This window comes from Neocloeon triangulifer, unplaced genomic scaffold (genome assembly GCF_031216515.1).
Source record: "Neocloeon triangulifer isolate White Clay Creek 2 clone unplaced genomic scaffold, ASM3121651v1 ptg000012l, whole genome shotgun sequence".
In the NCBI taxonomy this organism is placed as follows: Eukaryota; Metazoa; Arthropoda; class Insecta; order Ephemeroptera; family Baetidae; genus Neocloeon; species Neocloeon triangulifer.
In genome coordinates this window covers 8,973,889-8,995,523 of record NW_026775554.1, presented here as the reverse complement: position 1 = coordinate 8,995,523, position 21,635 = coordinate 8,973,889, and the positions used below count along the sequence as shown (strand labels likewise).

General features: G+C 38.8%; 2 protein-coding genes across 4 annotated transcripts in view; one reads left to right on the top strand and one right to left on the bottom strand.

The window, feature by feature from the left end:
* Nucleotides 1-21,635, top strand: part of LOC132198229 (midasin) — a 47,115-nt gene that overhangs the window by 9,834 nt on the left and 15,646 nt on the right. The gene's annotated exons all lie outside the window — the stretch shown is intronic.
* Nucleotides 416-20,522, bottom strand: LOC132196918 (uncharacterized). Of its 3 annotated transcripts, none has more exons than XM_059619866.1 (7): nucleotides 20,482-20,522; nucleotides 13,140-13,336; nucleotides 8,857-9,076; nucleotides 7,448-7,792; nucleotides 6,211-6,465; nucleotides 4,502-4,750; nucleotides 416-3,775 (listed from the first exon to the last, which is right to left on the bottom strand). In XM_059619866.1, the coding sequence occupies exons 2-7, from the start codon at nucleotides 13,331-13,333 to the stop codon at nucleotides 3,608-3,610; spliced, it is 1,431 nt and encodes a 476-aa protein (XP_059475849.1). In that variant the 5' UTR covers nucleotides 13,334-13,336; nucleotides 20,482-20,522; the 3' UTR covers nucleotides 416-3,607. The 3 variants fall into 3 exon arrangements, with proteins under 3 accessions (XP_059475849.1, XP_059475850.1, XP_059475851.1); XM_059619867.1 differs by lacking the exon at nucleotides 20,482-20,522 and adding an exon at nucleotides 9,665-9,701 and having other exon boundaries at nucleotides 13,140-13,227; XM_059619868.1 differs by lacking the exons at nucleotides 13,140-13,336; nucleotides 20,482-20,522 and adding an exon at nucleotides 11,394-11,658.

Genomic DNA, 21,635 nt, shown 5'->3' with positions numbered 1-21,635 from the left:
TCGAGCTTTGTTATAGGTGAACGCAAAACTTGAGCAAATTTTGCCCTTTAATATCTTTTTAATGAAGACAAGGATTATAAGTGTTTTCCTATATTAATTCATGGTCTTCATTGTCCAATATTAATTTCGTGAAACGCAATGTAAATGCATAAAATATTTTCTAATGGATTTTAATAAGTTGTTTTGCCCGTTGATGTTTTCTTATTTAATTTGAATTCTACTTAATTTGCTTAATTAACTGAATGGTGTTAAATTATTGTATTTGAACAGATAACTAGATTTTTACGATTAATTCAAACAAATTATACATATTTTATAATAGTAGAAATAAATTCATTTGTTCCGATGGTTAATTAATTTTCTGAGACTGGGCTAGACGAGGAAGCAAATCAAACTCCAATTTTGGAATTTCCAATAGTTTTTATTGAACATTCATATATATTATTTTAATAAACGACGTTTCCAAATGAAACCGTGGATATATAATTTTCTTGTGACATTCAGTATTGCTTAGTCAAAAATAGGTGAAAAGGTCGGAAGAATCGGCTTTCCCTAAGGAATGTACACTCATGCGTGATTCAAAGTCTGGGATTTATCGTGATTACAAATATCGATTAGATCTGCCAGCTAACTACACACAACTCTCCATTCAAATAAAGTGCACGTTGAACGAGTTTCGCGAGTGGCTTGCCGGCAACTCTCTCTACACACTTAATGAAAAAAGTTTTCACAACACAGCAACAAGAGGGCATCAATCAAGTTTGACACATTTAATATCGCATCCTTCGATATCTATTCTCGAAAAAATCCGACATTGGACACTTCTGGACAAAAACATTCCGTGCGTTTCTTATTATATGTTTTGTGTCTAACACAACGGAGAGAAAAAAAATGGTTTTACTTTCTTTCTTTCTTTCTTTCTTTCCGCAGCATGCAACGCGACTGCTGCTGGGTTTGTGCAAAGCGCGGTTTTCCATTATCTCGTAGCGTGCGGGAGTGAAAATAGATTACATGAACACATGACGTCTTCTATTTTATGTACTTATTGCTGCGAGCTAGTATGAACTAGGGAGGAACGAAAAAATAGTGCTGGCGAGTCTTTTCGCTGAAAAATAGAGAGCTTTTCACGTGAGTCGCCAAAAATGGAAATAAGAGTTGATATAGAAAGAAATCTCAGCAACGGAAATGAGTTTGCAGAGTATGCAGATGAGATGTGGTTAACGATCAGACCGACGGCGGAAGGCAATCTCTTTGATTTCCACTGCTGAATATTTATGAATTCAAAAGAAATTGCAGCTTGTATTTATTCTCGACCTACTAAAAAGTATTAAAATAGGACATTTTTACATAAGTTTCATCTGAAGTTAATTAGTTTTATGATAAAATTGTTTAGTTAAATAATTTAGCAAATGAAAGTTTATGAGAAACGTCGTATCCATACTGATAGTGAGCAATTTATTTGTTTAAGCCAAGCAACCTGTTAATTTCCTTACCCATTTAAGATGATTTGACATAATAATCAATTTTAGCAAATCCGATTTGAAAAGAAATCCCCAAAAAGAGGCAATGTTGATTTTAAAAAATTCCACTCTCCGCAAGTGAATAAATAAATAGATAAACGAGTATGTCTCATTGGAAATGATGTTAAAAAATAATTGCTTATGACATAATCAGCATAAAAATGTTCAGAAGTCTTCTGTTAATGGCATAATTTTTGTTTGTGTGCCAAATAGCTTCCTTTTAACAACATTCGATGATCCAAAACAAATTTTTTTTTTAAGTGGCGAAAATTTCTACTGTATTTTGTGAATCGATATTATTCCAATCTCACTGAATCCGGATTTAATCCTGCTGAGAGCACTGCTGCAAATCCATATTATCCCCAGTCTAATCCGGAAAAGTGAGGTTTTCCTCCCCCTGTGTTATAAAACCTGCATCGACGAATGAATGTCCCTGGTCGCGGCCAATTTGCTAATTAAAAAGACTCGCCAACTGATAAATTGCGCCCGAAATGAAATCAGCCTGGTGCAGTGTGTTGTTTTCACACCAACTCTCTTTAATTCGTAATTGACTCCCCGGCCGGGCGTGCGTGCGAGCTGACGAGAGAAGAGATTTGCGTTTTCTTTTTTTCTCTCTCTTTATGTCACAACTGGGACCGACAGACAGACAGAGTCTGCTTTTGTTTTGTAAAATTATTCCGAGTGCATTTCATCTGGCACGTTTTTTTTCTGCGGCACACAACGAAAAATTCCGCGCACGATTTCATTTGGCGGCGCCCAGCTGCGGCGAGATACGCACCAAATCAGCCGGATCATAGACGAGAGCTTTTTTATTTTTTTCCCTCCGTCCCGCTCGCCGCACAATCAGGCCAAATCAAAATTTCATGGCCTGTTTTCGCACCCCAACGTCGCTCGTAAAAAAATCCTGAATGAAATTCCGCCCGTTTTGACGAAACTTCCTACGCATATCGCATATAATTATTATTCCGATAGTGCGCTGTTACAGTTGATAGGAACCACAATATCTGTAGAAAATTTCAAATTGAAAAAGGCCGATAGCTTAGGAATCGTTGAAATAGGACACTAGAAAAACGGGGGGTCACCGTTCAACTAGTATAAGAGAGATTCACATTTTGTTTTTCTTTTGTATTTTTTTCGTCATATTTTAGTGTTTCTGAACTCATAAAATTTTGAGAGGGTGTTCCTATCCACCCTAAATCCGTCCTACATTGGCAATAATCTTGCCTCTTTCTCTTGGTTGTCACTCGGCACTTGCGGCGACTTGCGGGCTGCCTCCCCGCCTTTCCTTATTGAGTGAGTTCATTATGCTTAACGCGAAATTGGTGCCAAGTAGAGCGCAAAGTGGGCCCGGCAGCGCGCCGTTTTCCGCCTCAAAAAAAGAACAACCCGCGTCGACGCAGACACTCGAGTAAAAAAAAAAGAAATTTGGCACAGGTAGTTCGGAAGAAGTTTGTTGCACGGAAAGTTGGATCAGTTTGGGGAATTTTTTTAGAAAGTGCTTCTAAAAGGGTTGAATTTTTTGTTATTAATTTATGAATAATATGTTGAATAAAAATTTCATGTTGACACAAATCATTTTAATTATTGTGGAATTAAAATTCCTGTTTCGTCAAAAGCAGAAACTTTAGTTCCATTTAGAATTGTAAAGGGTTGGAAGCAGCATTTTTTAACATTAGAGGCCAGCGCCGGAAAAGTGATTGAAAGCGGCGCCGGCAGCAGTGATTGTCGGTTGTTCAGTTGGCACAAAAACTCGTCGGCGGAAATTAACATTTTGTGTGTTTGTATGCAGGCCGGAAATTCAAAAGCTCATTTGTTGGTTGGTTGGGGGTCAGCGGCAAGCACTTTGCAGAATTGGCACTTCCGAGAGCCTCCTTTCCGTCCGAAGCAAGATTATTTATTTTGACAGAGGCGGAAAATTCGTGCAACGCCACGAATTTTAATACAATCTCCCCTTTCACAGGACATTAGACCGGCGTGGCGGCAGATTTTTTATCTGCGCGACGCGATAATGGAATTAAAATTGGCGTCAAAGTAAAACGGGCCCGGTTTGCGCTCTAGAGAGGAAATTTCTTTTATTCAAAATTCGGCTACTCGGAGGAGAACTGGGGCGATTCCGGTGGAATATTGGTCTGGTAGCGCTGCTGCTGCATGCTGCGGTTGTGCTGCGAGAGTTTTTTCTGCGGTGTGACGGGCGAGGGTTGCCAGGGGTCAGTTGACAGGCTCATCTCGGTCGTCATCATACCGCAGTGCTCGCCCTGAAACCGAATAGTAATGCAACGCCCCGGGGTCAATACTCAATTTTTCCCGTCTCATTCTTGCGATTGTGTCTATTATATTTTTATCTCTCTGGGGAGTGGCGCGGCCGCCTGCAGGAATTTTAATAAGACGATAAGCGTCGCATTTCGCTCCCCCAAAAACTGCAAAGTTGACCTTTCGTTCTCTGGAATGTCGCATTTCCGCGCGACTTCTAAAGCTGTTGAGCCTGGTGCTTGCGGTTTTGGGCCCGGCTCGTGCGGTGTCGTAACTCATAAACGATCAGATAAAGGCCGCGGTTAGTGTGCGAATAATTCCGCACACGCGTACTACAAAAAGTTATCTGGATCATGCGACGGCTCAAATCGAATTCTATCATTCGTTGAAAAAACTTACAGAGAACTTGACGTGAAACGGAGCGAAATATCGAGTTATGCAACCTGCACGACTTGTATGTCGAGCACGTTGCTTAACTTTTAACTACTTTGCAAGAATATCCTTTGAAGTTTTGCAACAACGGGAATTTTCTCTCTTTTTACGAGCTTTGTCTGAAATCTAATTAAAAATGGAGAGTTTGAAAATAGTTCAGCACTTCAAATGTAAATTTTCTCAAATATTTAACAAGAACATCCCAATGGTTTGAACATTTTGCTTAAATCATAGATTGGCATCATTTCAACTGTTTTTTGCTTTATGAAATTTTAAGGTAATTTATTGTTGATACTGACCGATTGGTGGTGCATGCTGGCCGAGGTGGGTTGTTGCGTTACGACGATGGGTAGGATGAGCTGCTGGGGCGCCATGGGTCGCAGCGGGGTTGAGGGCTCTGACGGGGGCGGCTCGGGGGGCAGCCAGACCATCTCGCAGCGCCACCACCAGCAGCACGCGTCGATCGCGGCGTGCCTCAGGCCGCGGTGCAGCACCACGAACAGACTCGGGTTGACAAAGGCGTGCACGTAGGCCACGTGCAGGGTCATCTGCGACGCCGGAAAGCAGAGAACGGCCACGATTATCAAACTTGGCGAAATTCGGTTCGACCGCAGACCGAACGAGTTTGCACTTTGGGTCCAAATATCGATTGTGCTTTTGCGGTCGGTCTCGGACTGTGTGTTTAGGCTGGTAAAAATGACTCAGATTCTTTACGTGTCTCGTGTCTCTCATCAAATATGTTCATTATACAAATTTTTTCATTCTGACTTATTTATTTATTATTATTATTATTTATTTGAACATGTAAGGCAAAATTGTTTGTTGCAAACAGTTTTATTAACCTTATACCTTATAATTGGAATTATTATTTATTATAAAATTACTACAAATTATGCCTTAATGCGCAAAAATTGATGACTCTCTTTTGTTCACATACAAAAATGCAATTAAGCTATTTATGATCTATTTTTTTTTTTAATTTATATAAAAGTAATTATGTTTTCTTCATGTAAATGAATTTCAAAGTTTTAAATAATAATATTGTGCTCATTAACAAACTATTTATTTAAATTAATCAAAATTGTTTTTGTTCTGATTAAAATTTAAATAATGTGTTTGTTTTCCTGGCCAATTTCTGCAGAGTTGTTACTTTCGAGTTGAGCGAGCGAAAGGCCTCAGGCCCCAAACCGTTTTTTTTTCTGTTAGCATTTAATTAAGGAGCTAGTTGCGCTTTACATGCCCAACGCGTTCCTTTGTACTGTAAACAGCCGGCGGCGAGGCAAAAAAGCGCTTTTATTTGAACTTCATTTCGACTGATCAATAATTTGATGGGCGAAGCAAATTGCTCCAAGGCACTGTTTGCAGCGTTGCGAGAGAGAAAAATAATACAAACCCGCACGCGTCTCTTTTTAATTATATATAATATCCGGGCGAGAGAGCGTGTGCGAGCTTTTGGTGTGCTCGCACACGTTCGCAAAAGAGGCACAGCCGTGTAAGCGCAAATCCAGCGAGTGTCAACAAACGCAACACAGCAGCAGCATTGGGATTATTACCTCGGGAACAAAGAAAAAGCGACTGCGAATGGTGAAAAAAACAACAATTCCACTGTGTGCACAATTCGCAACCTGTAAGGCTAAAAGTTCAAAAGTTTTTATCAAATAGGATGAGCAAGAAAGTTTAATTTTTATATAGAATCACTTTTCTCTGAAAATATTTCAATGAAACAAATATATCTTAATATCTATGGAAAAAAAATGGTTTTGTGGAACTCGACTGCTAAATTTGGTTTAAATCTTTTCAAATGCTAGTAAAAAAAAATATGCTTTTTCTTTGGTTGGTAGGAATCCAGCCTCTTTCTCGTTGGCTCGTATTGACGATTATTCACTTTATCCAACTCCTGTTTGCCGTTTAATTTTTATTTTAATATTTTGATAAATTTTTCATTGAATAAAATTCAGAATTGGCCTTTTTTAATTTTACAATTGGTGGAAATTCCAAGGCAACTCACCTCATAGCTGAGCGCGTTTGCGTCGCGTCCAGGCTGGAGCAGCGTGACGAGGAAAAGGGGTCCCCAAAAGATGACATAGGCGGTCGTGATGACCATGAACATCTTGACCCGCTGCACGCCCTCGCGCTCCATTCGCCGGATGTAGTTGCAAATGCGGCGGTGGTCCTCGCTGCCTTGGCCGCCGCCGCCGCCCGCTTCCTGGCTGCTGCCCGTCACGCTGATCATGGTCGACACCAGACCTGCCACTCGCACAGCCTGCAATTTTTTTTTCATTTCAATTTTCGCACTCGCACGTGAAATCACATTTTAGCGCGTCAAAGAGCGAGATTGGCTCAGGAGGGAATTCGATTTCGCCGTTTTTATTTTTTGTCTCCGCGCGCAATACATAAAAGCAGCAGGTGCGAAAGCCGCTTTCCGCAGATGGAAAGCCGATGAAAGTTCTCGCTGGCTTATCCGAAAACACCGTGTTTTGGAATAAAAAGTGGCGATATAACCGCGCAACTGCTGCTGCAGCTTTGACGTAGTTCCTACCCCGCTCAAAGTATCAACTTTTGGCACGTCCCAAGTCCAAAGTTTACTCACGTAAAAGCAACTACTTCCTCTTTTTCCTGTTATGCACACCAAATCTGGTTTTGATTATATAAAATTAAAAATAGTATATAGTAACTTCCAGCTTTTCAAAGTGTTTCTATCGACTTATGGTTCAGATTACAGTTGAGGCCGCTTAATTTGGGAAGAAATTATTCAATTGAAAATTTTAAATAATATGAATTTTAATTTTTTATTTGCAAAGTAAAAATATAATTCAATGCACAAAAAGTTGCGAAACCAAACCTTCATAAACAATGCAGATAGAAGGGATTGATATAAAAGAGACTGTAAAATCCTTTTGGCCATATTAGCTCGTTAGTGAGTGACGCAGAGGATGTCTATCATCTTTGGTGAACTTTCAAGATCCCTTCTTTCTTTCTCTGTGAAGGGTCTTTGATGGATTATAATAAGATTGGAGATTAACGACCGGCGCCGATGCAAAAAGGGTCCACAAAAGTCGGCAACACAAAAATGCGTAAATCTGTCGCCGAGCTGGACGAGTTGCCGCGGGTAAAAACGATAGCGCGGTACAACGCAATTGAAATGGACAAAAACGCTGATGCGGTCGAAAGGAAAGAGTGACGAAAAAAGTGAATCGCAGACAAGAGAAAATCAATGTGATTTGATTAAAAAAAAGAGGTCTGACCTGCATGTTGGATTTGGTGAGGTCGCGGTGCAGCTTGTGTAGGTGGAAGAGGGTGAGGGCGACGCACAGAACGTTGATGATGATCCAGAGCACGTTGAGAATGTAGTGGCGGAAGGGGCCGTGCACCAGGGGGCAGCTCGGCGTGTTGTGGTTGACCTCCGAGTTGGCGGCGAGCGCGCCGCTCAGAAAGGTCGGTCCCAGGTTGATTGTGATGCTTGTGAACCAGATCATGAATGTGCCGAACAGGACGCATTGTGGCGAATCCATTAGCAGCGGGGCCACCGTCGGCGCCGAGTTGATTCGCCGCGCCAACCGCCCGCGCTCGCTCGCCTCCATTTCATTCAGCTCCGGAAACAAACACACGTACTCAGAGGTGACGAATCTAATTAATGGACCAGTGGCCTAAAGGGGCGCTTCCGACAGGAAAGGGAAAGTTCTTAATTAATCGGAATGAATGCGTCACAGCCAAAAACGTCCTCTTTCGAATCAATTGATATTTATCACAAGTTAAACTGATCATAGTGTTTAGTTATTGGAGTAGATATTTTTAATTATTACTGATTATTAATTATTACTTTAGATGTAAATATAATTTCAAGGAAAATTTAAAATCTCGGTATTTCTACACCATTAGAAAGCAGAGGTCACTAATTGTAAGTAAGATAAAATAAAAATTAATGACAAAAAATTCAAGTTTGCTGTGAGATTTGTTGAAAAATCGACAATTATAAAAATCCAGCGCTTTCATTGTTCAAAAAATCTCCCCACACCACCCCAATCATATTGGATTCTTGGTAATAAGTATGACATATAATTGGAAAGCTGAGGTCATAGAGAATCGATTAAGACTAAATACTCTATATAATGTTTTCAAAATTTTGTTTGGTACAAAATTCACACCACCTCTCCTCTATTATCATCTGCTTTTAAAAACCTCTGTTAAATTTAAATTTTCTTTATAAATTTAAAAGTTTTCAAATACAGTTTAAAAATTAACACTATTCATGCCTTATTTTCAGGAATTCAACGATAATAACAGAAAATATTTTCAAGTGATGGTAATAAATCCAACATTACTGCAAATAAACTATACTCCTGGGAGTTGGAATAATTAATTGCATTCGTGTAATAATATAATGAGCCATGCCAATTGACGTGAGCAATCAATTCAGTTGAGGGCATTGATTTTGCGGGAAACCGGTTGAATTTCCCACACAATCAAATTGAACACGTTATGAAACCGGATCTCATTTGAAATTTTAATTGGCAGAGCGCCATCGACCAACACACGCAATCGTTCCATCCCCCACATGAAATTTTAACCACCCCTGCCGACCACCACTTGGAATTTGATAAAAAAAAAAAAGGAATCGATTCTCATTAGCGCGGCATTAAAATTATCTACTCACCTCGTCGTCCTGCTCATCTCCGGGAAAGACGGGCGAGTCGTTGAGGACGGTGGTGAGCATGTTGACGGTGGAAACGGTGACGAGCAGCAGGAAGGCCGTCTCGACCAACGAGCACTTGTTAACGGGCTGGCAGCGCAAAATGCTCATTCCCAGGGGCAGCAGGATGGCGGCCCGCGCGCAGTCGACCATCGCCTGGTGGAACAACAGCCCCTGCGACCACCTGCGGGGGACAAAACAGCCAATTAGCCTCGGTCACTCAATCGTCTCGGTTTTAGCTAAACTTTTTAGTAATGGCGGCCAGTGTGGAGTTTAGTTTGGTTTAGTTTGGCGGTTATTTAATTAAATAGGTCGCGCGAATTGAGAGAGTGCAAAATGAAGGGCAATGATTGTGATTTGTGGATAAATCAGTTTTATGTGTTTTTAGTTTTCTTTTTATTTACATCAGTTTTCCAACTTCAAAGAAAAGCACATTTCCTAGAAAATATGAAGTTTAGTTCTTTAATTTCATTTTGATCAATTTAAAAAGTGCTTTTGATTGCCTAATATTTGAAGATGGAAATAAAAATCAAGGATTTATCTGAAATTTGTATTAATTAGAACATTTTATATTAGAATTCATTTGAAATTTATGAAAGTCTAAACTAATTAATGCATAGATTCGGAGCGTTTCAAGTGTACAAACAGTTTAAGCTTTTCCACACTAATTTGCAAATTTCGCTGAGCCCTCGCTCGCATCGGTTTCAAAGCGCGTTTTCGCGTGTGGCGATCCTACTAATTCCCTCGCGGGACTTGTAATTACACACATTACCTCTGTCGCAATTGGTTTCCAGCAGTTGTTAGTCCAACTGTAAGAAGCAGAGAAAAACAAATGTCATGTGTCAACCTGCAGCAGCAGCAAAACGCGTCTAGTGGCGCTTTTTCATATCTGTCACACTTGACAACACAGGTGGTTGGTTTTGGTCACATGGTGCAGCATAAGAACACATAAACATCAAACATTCAAACCGACGCAGCCGGTCTCTATTTTCCAGAAGGCGAATGCAGTTTGGCCCTAAATTTATTTCCGAGGGGAAAAGTGACATAAAATTAATGCAAGAATTAATTCCAGAGCTTCTTTTTTGCTATAATTAGGGCGCAGAGATATTCTTTTTCCCAGAATTTTGTATTCCGGGGATAAAATCTTGTCTCGAAAAGTACTTTCCGCTTTTATTTTCGGGGAAACTCCGGAGCCGCAGGGACGTTGCAACAAAGCCGGAGCATTTTAATGTATGCAAATAGAAATTCCTCTCGTCTGCGGCGGGCGGAAATGAAATAAGAAAAGGACAGATTTTGCGGCGGAAGGAAGAATTTCGTGTCACGGGACAGCGGCCTGTGAGCAGCAGTTCCGCTCCGACGCACAATGTCAACTTGTTAAGCCGGCGCGCGCGGTGCGGCAAATGCAAATCCAGCCCTTTAAATGCATAAGCCCCGGTGCTTACGCGATCCACCTGCAAGTTTGCGTCGCCATATTTCACTCTATCTGTTTTCACACTAGCAGTATTGACGCGAGTAGCGTCGCTCGCCTCAGTGCTCCCGAGCTTACATAATTGTTGTGCCCCCCACGCGCCTCGACACAATGACGGCGTTTTTATCTAAAAGCAGTCAGACAGTAATTAATTCTCCTCTAAAAGCCGAAATAACTTCTGTAAGAAGTGATGCTAGGGGCTGAAATTCAAGTAAGATTTATTACAGTAAAAGAATAAAAAAAGGACAAAGGCAGGAAATCGTCTCCAAAAGGCAGAATGTTTATTTTTACAAATGATAATGTAATTCTACCAAGAAAGGAACACTCCCCTGTTAATCTTAATTAAAAAAAAGAAAAATAATTCCCAAAGAACTGGGAGTTAGTTTATCTTAATATTTTATCTGCACTGAGAAAATTTTCCCTAAACGTGTTGAAAAATTGAATAAAATCTTAGGGTTAAATCATCGTTTTGGAAATTTGATCAAAATTAATTTTAAAGTATGCCCTAAGAGTCTGTGTGACAATTGCTTTTTCTTTTCAAATTCAGCCTTAATTTTATAGGTAACCTAAGATGAGACGAATCTTAAAAGAAGATTGAAATTTTGATTTAAATCCCCCATCAATACCGATGCTTTAGCTTATGATAATGAAACGTTCCTATTTGAGTCATCTTGTTGCTAGATTTTTTTTACCCTCTGCTTGTATTTTATATTTAAAATAATTGAATTAATGGTCCATAAAGGAAGTGACTTGTGGTCCGAGTAAGTTTGAACTTGAGCTCGGCTCAATACCGAGCGTGACCGCTGGCTTTGTTTGAGCCATTTTTTGCGAAAAGTTTGAGCAAAGTTGGTTCTGTGTCTCGCTCGCTCACTGCCCCGTGTAATATGAGAGCTTTATTGGAGTACGGCTCTTTAAACAAGAGGCTCGCAGTAAACCTCAAGCACCGCCCCTCTGAATAATGATCAGCGCGGTCTTTTATTGTTGCATAGCCAGAGTATACAACGCGCGGCGTCAGATTAAATTTAGCACTTACCATAATTCGGTTACGACGCGAAATTAGGCCCCGAGCGGCAGGTTCTCTCATCTCAGTATCGCATCTCTGCGAAGCTCCTCAAAGAGGCGAAACTTGCTTAAATTATCCGCCACTCACGTTCGTCGTTTTTACACTTGCCGTCAGTCAGATGAGTCAGATCTATCTCCCCATTCACTCCAAGCCTAACGAGCTCGAAGGAAACTTTTTGCAGCCAGCGAATCGATATGGATATCCATTGGTATGCAACTCGCGAGAGAAGCATTTTTCGCGACCATAAAATAAAATATTCGTCCGGATTTGTGAATTTATGCAAGCGAGACCAAAAAAATTCCAGCCTAACTTGCTAGCAGAGAGGTCCTTGGTGTTTTATGACGTGTATGTGATGTGCGAATTTCGGCGGTGTGCAGCGTATTGATTGATTGGCGGCAGTGTGTGTGTTATATGGTTGAAATCGCAGAAAAACGGCACGGGGAGTAGGTGAAAGTGCGACTGGGCGTGAAATTTGATTTTTTTATTGTACCAGGCTCGCTTTTCTCGTTGAGAGCAGCGTTTTGTCAGAGTAGTGAATGTGACACCCCCCCCCCCAAAATTCTAATTTGAGAACAAAAAATTGGGTCGCATATGATATATACTGAACGTGTTAGAAAGTACCAAAATGGAAAGTAATTTAGCTGACGGAATTTAGAAAACTATTTGTTAAATTAAAGTACCCTAACAGAACACACGGGATATAATAGGGTAAGTGTAATTTTTTTTTTTATATAAAACTAAAGAATGCAAAACTTAAATTATTTATATTTGAAAAAGGATGCTATATCTACCACTTACCACTGACTAAAACTGAATTTTGTAGTTTCCAGTGATTAAAAAAAAAAAAAAAAAAAAAAAATGGAAAAAAATTTTATTTGTTTTTACTCGGAGTAATTATTTTACAAAGTAAGTAAGGATACAAAAAGCAAATAATTTCTTTCCCTTGCTTAAAAATAAGAAAACTTCCCAATCACAGTTTAGCAGTCTATCAAATCGACTTTACTAGTGCTTTGCTAAAAGTTTCATGCAACCCAACCCTTTTGGCTGTTATTCCCTAGAGAGGGATTTCAAAATGTTGTTTTGCGTCCAAAAGTGACGATGATAATAGCTTTTAAAGAGTCCCAAACGGAAGCCATTACCCTTCAAATGAAAAGACGGCTGCCGTTCGGAAGACTTAACTCTGCCAGATTTGACCTACAAACATAAATTTTTCTAGACTTCCTGGGAAACTTATCGGGATTTGAAAAACGGTCTTTTTAAATTTATCTCGAATAACAGATTGCAGAGCCAAGATTGAAAACAAAGCACCCTTGATGGAGGTCAATTTGATAAACTAGCAAAGCAAGTCATAGAATTGTAATTGAATGGCTCAGCAGATTAATCAGCTCTTGCTGTTGTCCCACATCCAAATGGGCAATTCAGCAACCCTTTTTCCCCGAAACAGATAAATCGTGGCCCCGCCACACAAACCAAGCCTGGTCCATTTGTTAGCAAGATATCCGTGCCTCATTCACTGTCACCGAGATTATATTCAAACGTGCGTCACTCGGCCCAATCTAGATCCTCTTCCGCCGTGCCGCGTTTCGTCGATTTCGGTATATTTATACCAATTGGAGCGTTGTTTAGTTCGGACGGTTTATCTGCCTGGATTTATATATTTGGGCGGGGGTTTCAGGATGGGTGCACACGCAGGGAGGGAGGGACCGACCGACTCACCGCCGCAGTTGTCGCTTGGCCAAGATGAGCGCCATCAGCGCCAAGTTGGCCCCCATGCCGAGGGCGCACAGGCTGAAGATGATTCCGGCCTCGAGGGTGCCGCCGGGGTGGCACTGGAAGTTCTTGTTGGTGGTGCCGTGGTGGGTCGCGTTCGACGTCGCCCCGCTGCCGAAACGCAAATTCGCGCCGATCATCTCCTGTCAAAATAGATTTCACGCCACGGTTAACACTCTTTGTCCGCGCCAGTTCAATCGGCCAATTGATAAGACGGGAAAGGTCAGCACTTTGCTCTTTCACCTTCCACGCGTGCCAATCGATGCCCCCGTCAATGCTATTTTCCTTCGCTTATTTTCCACCGTGATTTATTATATGGAAAGTAAATGTGATGAAAAATTCATGCCGACCCCACGAACGGTTTTGCACGGAAATTTTTTATAGGGATTAAAAGGAAAAATAAATTACCAATTCCAACCCAAGTTGCAAGAATTGGTGATTTCGTAGAACCAGATGATTTTGAAAATTTTTTTATTTAATTTTTTTTTAGCCATTTGAAAATCCACTTTATATAGAAAAAAATGAAGAAAATTTGAGGTACAAAAAAATAATGGGATTTTTAAATATTGATGGAGTGAGATATTGAATTTCCCTTTAATCTCTCATTGTTTGCTAACACAATGTAAAATTAAGTTTTTTTGTACTGATGTAACTTATCTACAGCTGCTTTTCCTTCTTATAACCACATCATTAGAGAGAACAAACGTTGATTATCTATTGTTGAATCCAGATGTCTAAGGCTCATTAAAAGCCAAGAAGACGTTACAAAGAAATTTCAAATTTTGTTAAAAATGTTTTACATTGAAAAATTAATTTCAAATTTTTTTACTAATCAGGATTAATTAAATACTTTGATAATTGCTTCTAAGAATGGTAAAAATTAATTCAGTTGATTCTCTTTTTCACGAAACTTTTATTGAAATTAATATTCACTCACAAAAACGCAATACAGACAAATTTTATAAGGGGAATCAAAATCAATGGTGTTATTTTCATGTAGTTGTAAAAAAGGGTATGTTTGATGTTAATTAGCTCGCTTTTCTGTAAATCAATACTCTCAGAAAAGGAATGCATCTCATTTTACAAAAGAAAACTGAATCAAAATTATTATTTGATATTTACAAATAATTGAATTAATATTAGTTGTTTCATTTGAAATCAAGCATGTCATTGATCAGGTGGCTCTGCCCTTGTGAACAAACGGATGGACTTTGTCTCTTGGCGGCCGCCGCAATCAGGTGACCCAGAATGTCAACCAATAAAGCAATTAGAGAGATAACGGAGGTGCTCTCTCTCTGTCTCTCTGCGGGCGGACAAAGCTTGGGAGGTCAAAACTCGAGTTGCAAAACTACTTTGCCGATCGATTTTTCAAGCACTCCTCTCTCTGTCAAGAGAATTTTAACGAACGCCGAGCGTGAGAGCGCAAATCGAGTGCACTTTTGTATCGAAACATTTTTGCATCGACTCGTCATGTGCAGCAAAGTGGGTTACTTGCTGATTAAGAACGATGCCCGCGGGAGAGCAGCGTTCAATTGCAGCCCAATGTAATGATTTGCATCGCATTCACTGGCAGAGCTGCTCTTCATTAAATCTGATTTGAATGAAATAAGAGTGAGTGCTTTTTCAAAAAGAGTTTTAAATGAACTCAATTATTAAATTAAAATTGGCTTGGTTTCGTAAAAAAAATTTAGTTATTTGAACCCAAAATTTTTACTGCGCACACCATCTGGCCTTATAAATTCATTTTTGAGGACCTGAATAAATTTTATAATTTAAATTTTTCAACAAAAAAGGAAATTTTGACCCGAAAAATGCAGGCTAAGGGTAAAGAAAATCCTGCTAATTTAAAACTTCAGCTTTTAATTGCATTAATACTTACAAATAACTCCATCTATTGCAGAATTTCAAACTGAATGCACTTCAAAATCGTTATCAGAACTGTTTTCATACTCTTCAAGAAAATATCCAATAAAGGTATTATAAATTTATGTAGTTAAATCATTTTACTTGAAAAATTTCCTGACATTTGGGTCAAATAATTTAGTCCCCTCCTTTTTCAAATGTGAAAATAAATTCCATTTTCTTCTGTTATTTGTGGGAAAAATTCCAAGAAACAGCTTTCCGAGGCTTTTCCATCATTTTTCTCCCTCACAAACGTGGCGTTTCCTCCGCACTGCTCTTCTCTGCTTTTTTATCGTTCTCACACTCGGTCGGGGCACAATCTTGATGTGTATCTTCCACGTTACGTCGCACCTGGCTCAATCTCTCGGAAAATGTACTTTCGCTGCAAATCCGAAAGCAGATCTGCGAGTGGTAAAGAAAGAAGGAAAGAAAGATTTCTCAGCTTTCATCCTTCAAAAAGGAACCTTTTGCAAGCCGCCCGGGACAAAAGTCACTCATTTTTTATTCACAAGTTTTCTTTCGCAACGGCACTCCTCAGTCAGCAGGAGAAGAGGAGCCATTTCTCTCTCTCTTTAGATAAACAATGGCTGCATTAATTTGGCCGATCCGCAATCTCTCGGAGCAATAATTATTTACCTGAAAGGCTGCTCGGAGCGAAACGTGCTCGCTTTCACATGATTGCCAAGCGAAACTCTTAGCAAATGGCACTCGGCGTGCAGCTAAATAATAAATGACGCTAACTGCCACGCTGGTATTAAGTCCGTCGTGTGTGTGTTGGTAATAATGTCGCTTGCATATGTATACCTGCCTGTGTGCTGATATAGACGTCGTGCATTTCTCCGTCCTGCAACGACAATGAGGCCCAACAATGAGCCACTCGTGCCAATAAATAATTCAAGAGAACAACCCACTCGCTACACTCGAATTTGTATGCCCGTAAAATAAAGAGGAACGTCACCGCCATAAAATTTTCACACAGACTGCTTTAAAAAAATAACAAGTTCTGTTTATTTCTTCCTCGTAAGACGATTAAAATGGGAAAATAATAATTGCAAGCAAAAGTTAAAATTTTTGGAAACATGCAAATCAAAAAAATTTTGAACAAGTTGTAAAATAATTATTTTCATTTATACTCTGCAGCAAATAAACAATATATTGTTGATTTTAAACGATAAAAGACAAAATAATCATGAAATTATGGCTTAAAATTAAATATTAAAAATTGTGAGATAAATGTCGACTAAAATTATTCAAAATCAGGTTAAGAAAGTCATATTTTCAGATTTTGGCAAGAAAAAAAAATCGGTTAAAAAATAGATACTTTAAAAATAAAAATTATCTTCATTTCCAGCACTTTTTTTTTATGCTTACAATTTTATCTCATTGATTTAAATTGTTTTAAAAATTTGATACATAAAACTTAATTTAGTCTCAAAGTTTTCGCGCCCTCACAAATTTCATAATTGATTCGGTGGCTGAAGAGGGTTGTAATGAATAATTGAATTTGCTCCGCGCAAATGGCACCGCTTGGTTACTTCTCTTTCATTAGAATGTGCGTCTCGCGCACGGTAAACACTCTTGCGAGCCTCACCTCTCTCTTTCCGGCCCAAATCCCGCTTCTCTTGCTGCTGCTGATGTGCAGTTAAAGCGTCGTTAGCTCACAAGTTCGCAGTTTGCCTTGCGTGAATTATTAACTCCGTCTGCTTTGCGGGAAAAATGAATGTGTTTTTGTGTGCGGAACTTTTCGCGCCGCTTTGTTCTGGATGCCGAACTAATTAGGTCTCGCTCGTGTTTGCCAGCCTGAACTTCTTAATTGCCCTTTTGTGCAGGGAAACTGTCTCACTTTCCCCAACCCTTACTTTTTTTAGTTTCGTCCCTCCTGTAAAAAACTAACCAAATTTTTTTTTCACATCTTTAAAAATTGGTCAAATAAGTTATTTTTTACTATTTTTCCCTTTAAATGAAGCATAAGAGTTTTGATTTATAATAATTTTAACACCAAATAAAATAAACAAATAAATAAGCACCCTTTTACGCTCCGCACCGCGCATTCATTGGTCTTTAATTAGAAAATAACTCTGTTAGCAAATCTACAATTCCTTTATCCCTTTTCCATTGAACAAAATGTTAACTGCACAATCGTCCCTTCCTCTTCTCATCAGCACTTTCCAAGTTGGTAGTTTCTGCTCGTTCGGAAACGTGCTCTCGAGTCCATAACCAGCAGACTCGTGAGTATTCAAATTAAATCTGTGAGAAAGAAAACAATCCGATCGAGCCGAAGTGTCTTTTCCGCAGAGCAAGAACAAGTTTTGAGGAAGCGCTCACTCGCAAAACGAGTATAAGAGGTTGTCACTGCACTGTGAGTGTGTGTGTGTCTCTCGTCAGCTCTCACGTTACCGTCTGTGCGAACAACTCGCTTCCCAATTATCCTCTCCAAAAAGAAGAAGAAGAGGAAAAAGAATTAAAGGACCCTTTCTGTAATCCCACACTGAATGGCTCTTTCGTTCAATCGCCGTTTGTCCTTTTCATCTCTACTTACAAAACTCAACCCTCTTTTAAAACAGAAAAGAAGTTTTTCACTTATCTTTTATGAAGTTATTGAAACGGGTATTAAATATATTAATTAAATTCTAAAAAAAGAAACACTGGTTCCAGAGTCCAGAAGTTTTTCTCATATATTTTATGTGTTGCTCGAAAATTTTTCTAATATTATAGTCAGTTGTTGCTCAAATATGTTGTTATTTGATTATTAAATTTAGACATTCGTTTGAAGTGATTAGGTGTAAGAATTTAAAATTTATAAACTTCTTTTTAAGGAAAAAAGAACACTTTTTCAGATTCAATCACAGTTATAACAGTGGAAATACATTATAAGAATTTGCTCCAATCTGTATTGAGTTTTAAAAATATCATAAATATATTTTTGAAAAATGAAAGACTCTAAAATTCATAGTAAAAAAGGTACAAAAATTTAAATTAGTTTAAAATACTGTTAAAATAGAGATAGATTGATAAAGTTCCGCAAAAGATGGAAAATGTCAATCGACTTTTTATTCCTTAGCAACATGATGTCTCGGATTTTATGCTGCGCGTATTGGTTCCTATCGTTTTTCCACGACTATTTGAACAGCGAAATTTCCATTCAGTGCTCGCCTAGCAAACATCCCACAACGGATTCGCCGAACGCGTGTTTGCTCACACGCGAATTTTCATAGGCCACTTTGGTCGCTTCCGTTTGCCAGGCGCAATGTCATTTTTATTTACACGGGTCGGCCCGGCCGGTGCACGCCTGCATGATGGTGCTCTCCATTTCCCCAGCCGGCAGCGTGTTTATTCAACGATGGAGTTAAATTCGCCCATTTTTGGGCAAAAGCATTTCCGAATCGCGCCGCCGAAAGAATAACACACCTTTCCACTAAGCCCATCACCTCTCCTCGGCCTAAATTAACAAGTAGGGGTTTTTATGGGCATGGCTGACTCCCATTTTATTTGGTGTTTATCGAGGCGGTTTTTATTACCCACACACGTGTATGTTTGTGTGCATAGATGCTGCGGCAGCCATCTTTGCTTGCTTGTTTGCCTGCGGTAGTTCCCCAGTGATTAATATGTGCCCCGACTTGAGAGCACAATTGGACCCAAAAGTTTGTTTCGGGCCGGGATTTGCCACTTTTTTCTCCTGACCAGCGACAATTAGCGAATTCTGGAAGCGGTCCAACGCGCGAAAGGTGCGTGTTGTTGTATTTGCGGGGTGGGAAACGCCGCAGTGCCAAGTCGACGGAAGTCATCCATCTGCCGGGGATAAACATCAATCGCTGATTTAGATCAAGGGCCAAGGGTGCGAGCCCCTTGACAGCTATGATAGCGAAATACGCAGCAAACAGCGAAAAATGAGTAGAAACGCGACACACTTTTTTAACGCCCTGCTCTCTCGAGAAAAGAGGAGCAAAGTGCTATTGGCAACTCCTGAGCGCCGACGGCCTGTTTTTATTGGAAATTCTTTCTCAGCAATTTGGTAGCGAATGTCGGAGAGAAGCAAAACTTGATAAAATTCGAGTGGAGGTAAAAATAGTAAACACAAGAATTTGAGAGATTGCCTCGATGAAAAGAAAGTTGGAAATACCTATTATAATCAATTTCACTTTGGATTGGATTTACAATTAGCATTTTAATAAGATGTGTATATTCAAATAATGGCAATATGTATATTTTGGTATTGGAAATGACAGTCTAAAAAGAACTGAAATCATATATTTATAATTTTAGTGTTGAAAACATTTCATACTGTGTGAAAATTAATTATCTGTTTTCAGAGAGCATTCATTTTTTGCGTTTAATTAAAAAACTCAATTTCTAAACAAATATATTTTATTTTATATTTCAAGCAAAATAAGATTTATCACTTCTAATGAACAGTTAAATTTTTAATTATTTTTTAAACCCTGATATTTTGCATTCTGTTTTTACACTTTAATTTTTCTTTTTAATATTTTAAACCTGGAACAAATATAAGAGATCAGATTACTCGACACAAAAAATTAGAAAAACATGTTCTTGCAAGAAGAATTAAAACATTTAAAACTGCCTTTGTTACCTCGAAAAAAGTTTTTTTTGCATTTTTAACTTTAAATCTAGATTACTAAAATACAAAATGTTTTAATTTAAAAGCTCATTTGAATACAAAAACTTAACAGAAATAACTTTAACTGAATTCTTCTCTAACGATAAAACGAACAATGACTTTGTTTTTTGCAACCTTTTTTCAACTGTTCGTTTCTATTCTATTTCATCAAAATTGAGTTGTTTTAAATGTTTTAATAAGGTTTACCTACAATTCCATTATAAAAACTCGCGGAGCTGCATATTCATGATGTCGTTAGAGAAAAAGTAGCTCACATTAGCTGTACAATAAATTAAATTGCACAGCTATAATAGCATTCAGCTCGGAGCCGAGGAAAATTGGTTCTATGAACTTGATGACAACGTTTGTTCGTCTCGTGCAAACAACAAGCAGATGTTAAAATTCATAATCACGCCCGGAAGGGTCCTATAAATGGCAGCGCGCGAGAGAGAGGGAACATGATGATATGCCGGCGCTTCAATTTGCCCCGTAGAGCTTTTATATCAATTCGTTTAAAAGTGCTATGCTAATTTGCTTGCTCTCGTGCAGCCACTCGTACTGCACAATGCAAAATTAGCATACTTCTTTTTTCTCATCCAACACACGTCCATCTCGCACACAGCAAAATCCCTGCAAAGACCCGATCGAAGTCACCCGGCTGCGGCAAAGTATTTTTTTAATGCAAAATTTAAAATTTGCCGCATAGAAAGTAATTCGCGGAAATAATATAATTGATTAAAACTAATCGATCGATTTGCGAAATTTTACCTCGCAGGGTGTTGGTCCTTGCTTAGGTGCAGCGCGTGTCGTCGCCGCTGGTCGCACACCACAAGTGAGACTGGCAGCGATCGGCGGAGGGCGGCAGCGCCGCCTCGCGCGCGCACGCCGCCGAGCGCCCTCCGACCTTTGGCCTCTTCTGCACTTGCCTCCCTTTATGCCTGCAACCACAATTCCAATTTAACTTTTCCGTCTTAAGGCGGATTATTTCGTGACCGCCTCTTTCAAAATTTTAATACACGGCCCCCGGGATTACAAAAGCGAGCTTTGAAATTATCGACCTGTGTTTGTGCTGCTCAACCCACAGGTTTAATTATTCAAATTCATTTTTCTGCAACAAATGTGCAGCTGCTAGTAAAAAAAAACGCGTACATTTACATTTAGGTAGCAATTGCACCATTTGGAAATTCAAAATATTGTTTAAAATTGTGCAAAATAAGGGAGAGAACATTTTTTGCATTTTGCTAGTTTATGGTTGTTGACGAAATAACTATTATTTTTGAATAAGAATATATTCTTGTAGTAAAACTTCCATAAATTCTCATCATGTTCCTTTCTGCAGACTTGTTTCCTTTCTTTCAACCTCTATAGAATAACTTTTAAGCTTATTTTTTAAATAATTGAATGATAATCTTTTTATACATTTTGTTCACTGAAGTTAGTATTATTCTTTAATTATTCTGTTTGGCGCTTAAGTTATGATATTAATCAAGTGACGAATATATTTAAATATATCCATTAGTTCTTTAATTTTTCATTTATGGTTTACTTCATTCATTTAAACTAGATTTAACCTGACTGGGTAGCCTGAAGTTTAACTTGATTGATTTTGATTGAAAAAACTTTAAGCTTATTCTTAAGATGTTTCAAAATTTATAATTTTGTCAACATTGTTTTTTAAACTGATTTGATAAGGTTTTTCCTTTGAAACTGGGAGATAATGGTTATATTATTGTAGTCACAACTTACAATTGAATTAGTTAAGATTGCAGCACCCAAAATGATAACTATCATAATATTATAATGAAAATAATTAAAAATAAAACTTGACAGGAATTTTCATCATTAATTGAAAAAAAATGGGATGAAATTCATTAAAAAAATTAATATTAGAAAATTTACTCTTAGTTTCCAAGGTTTTTTTC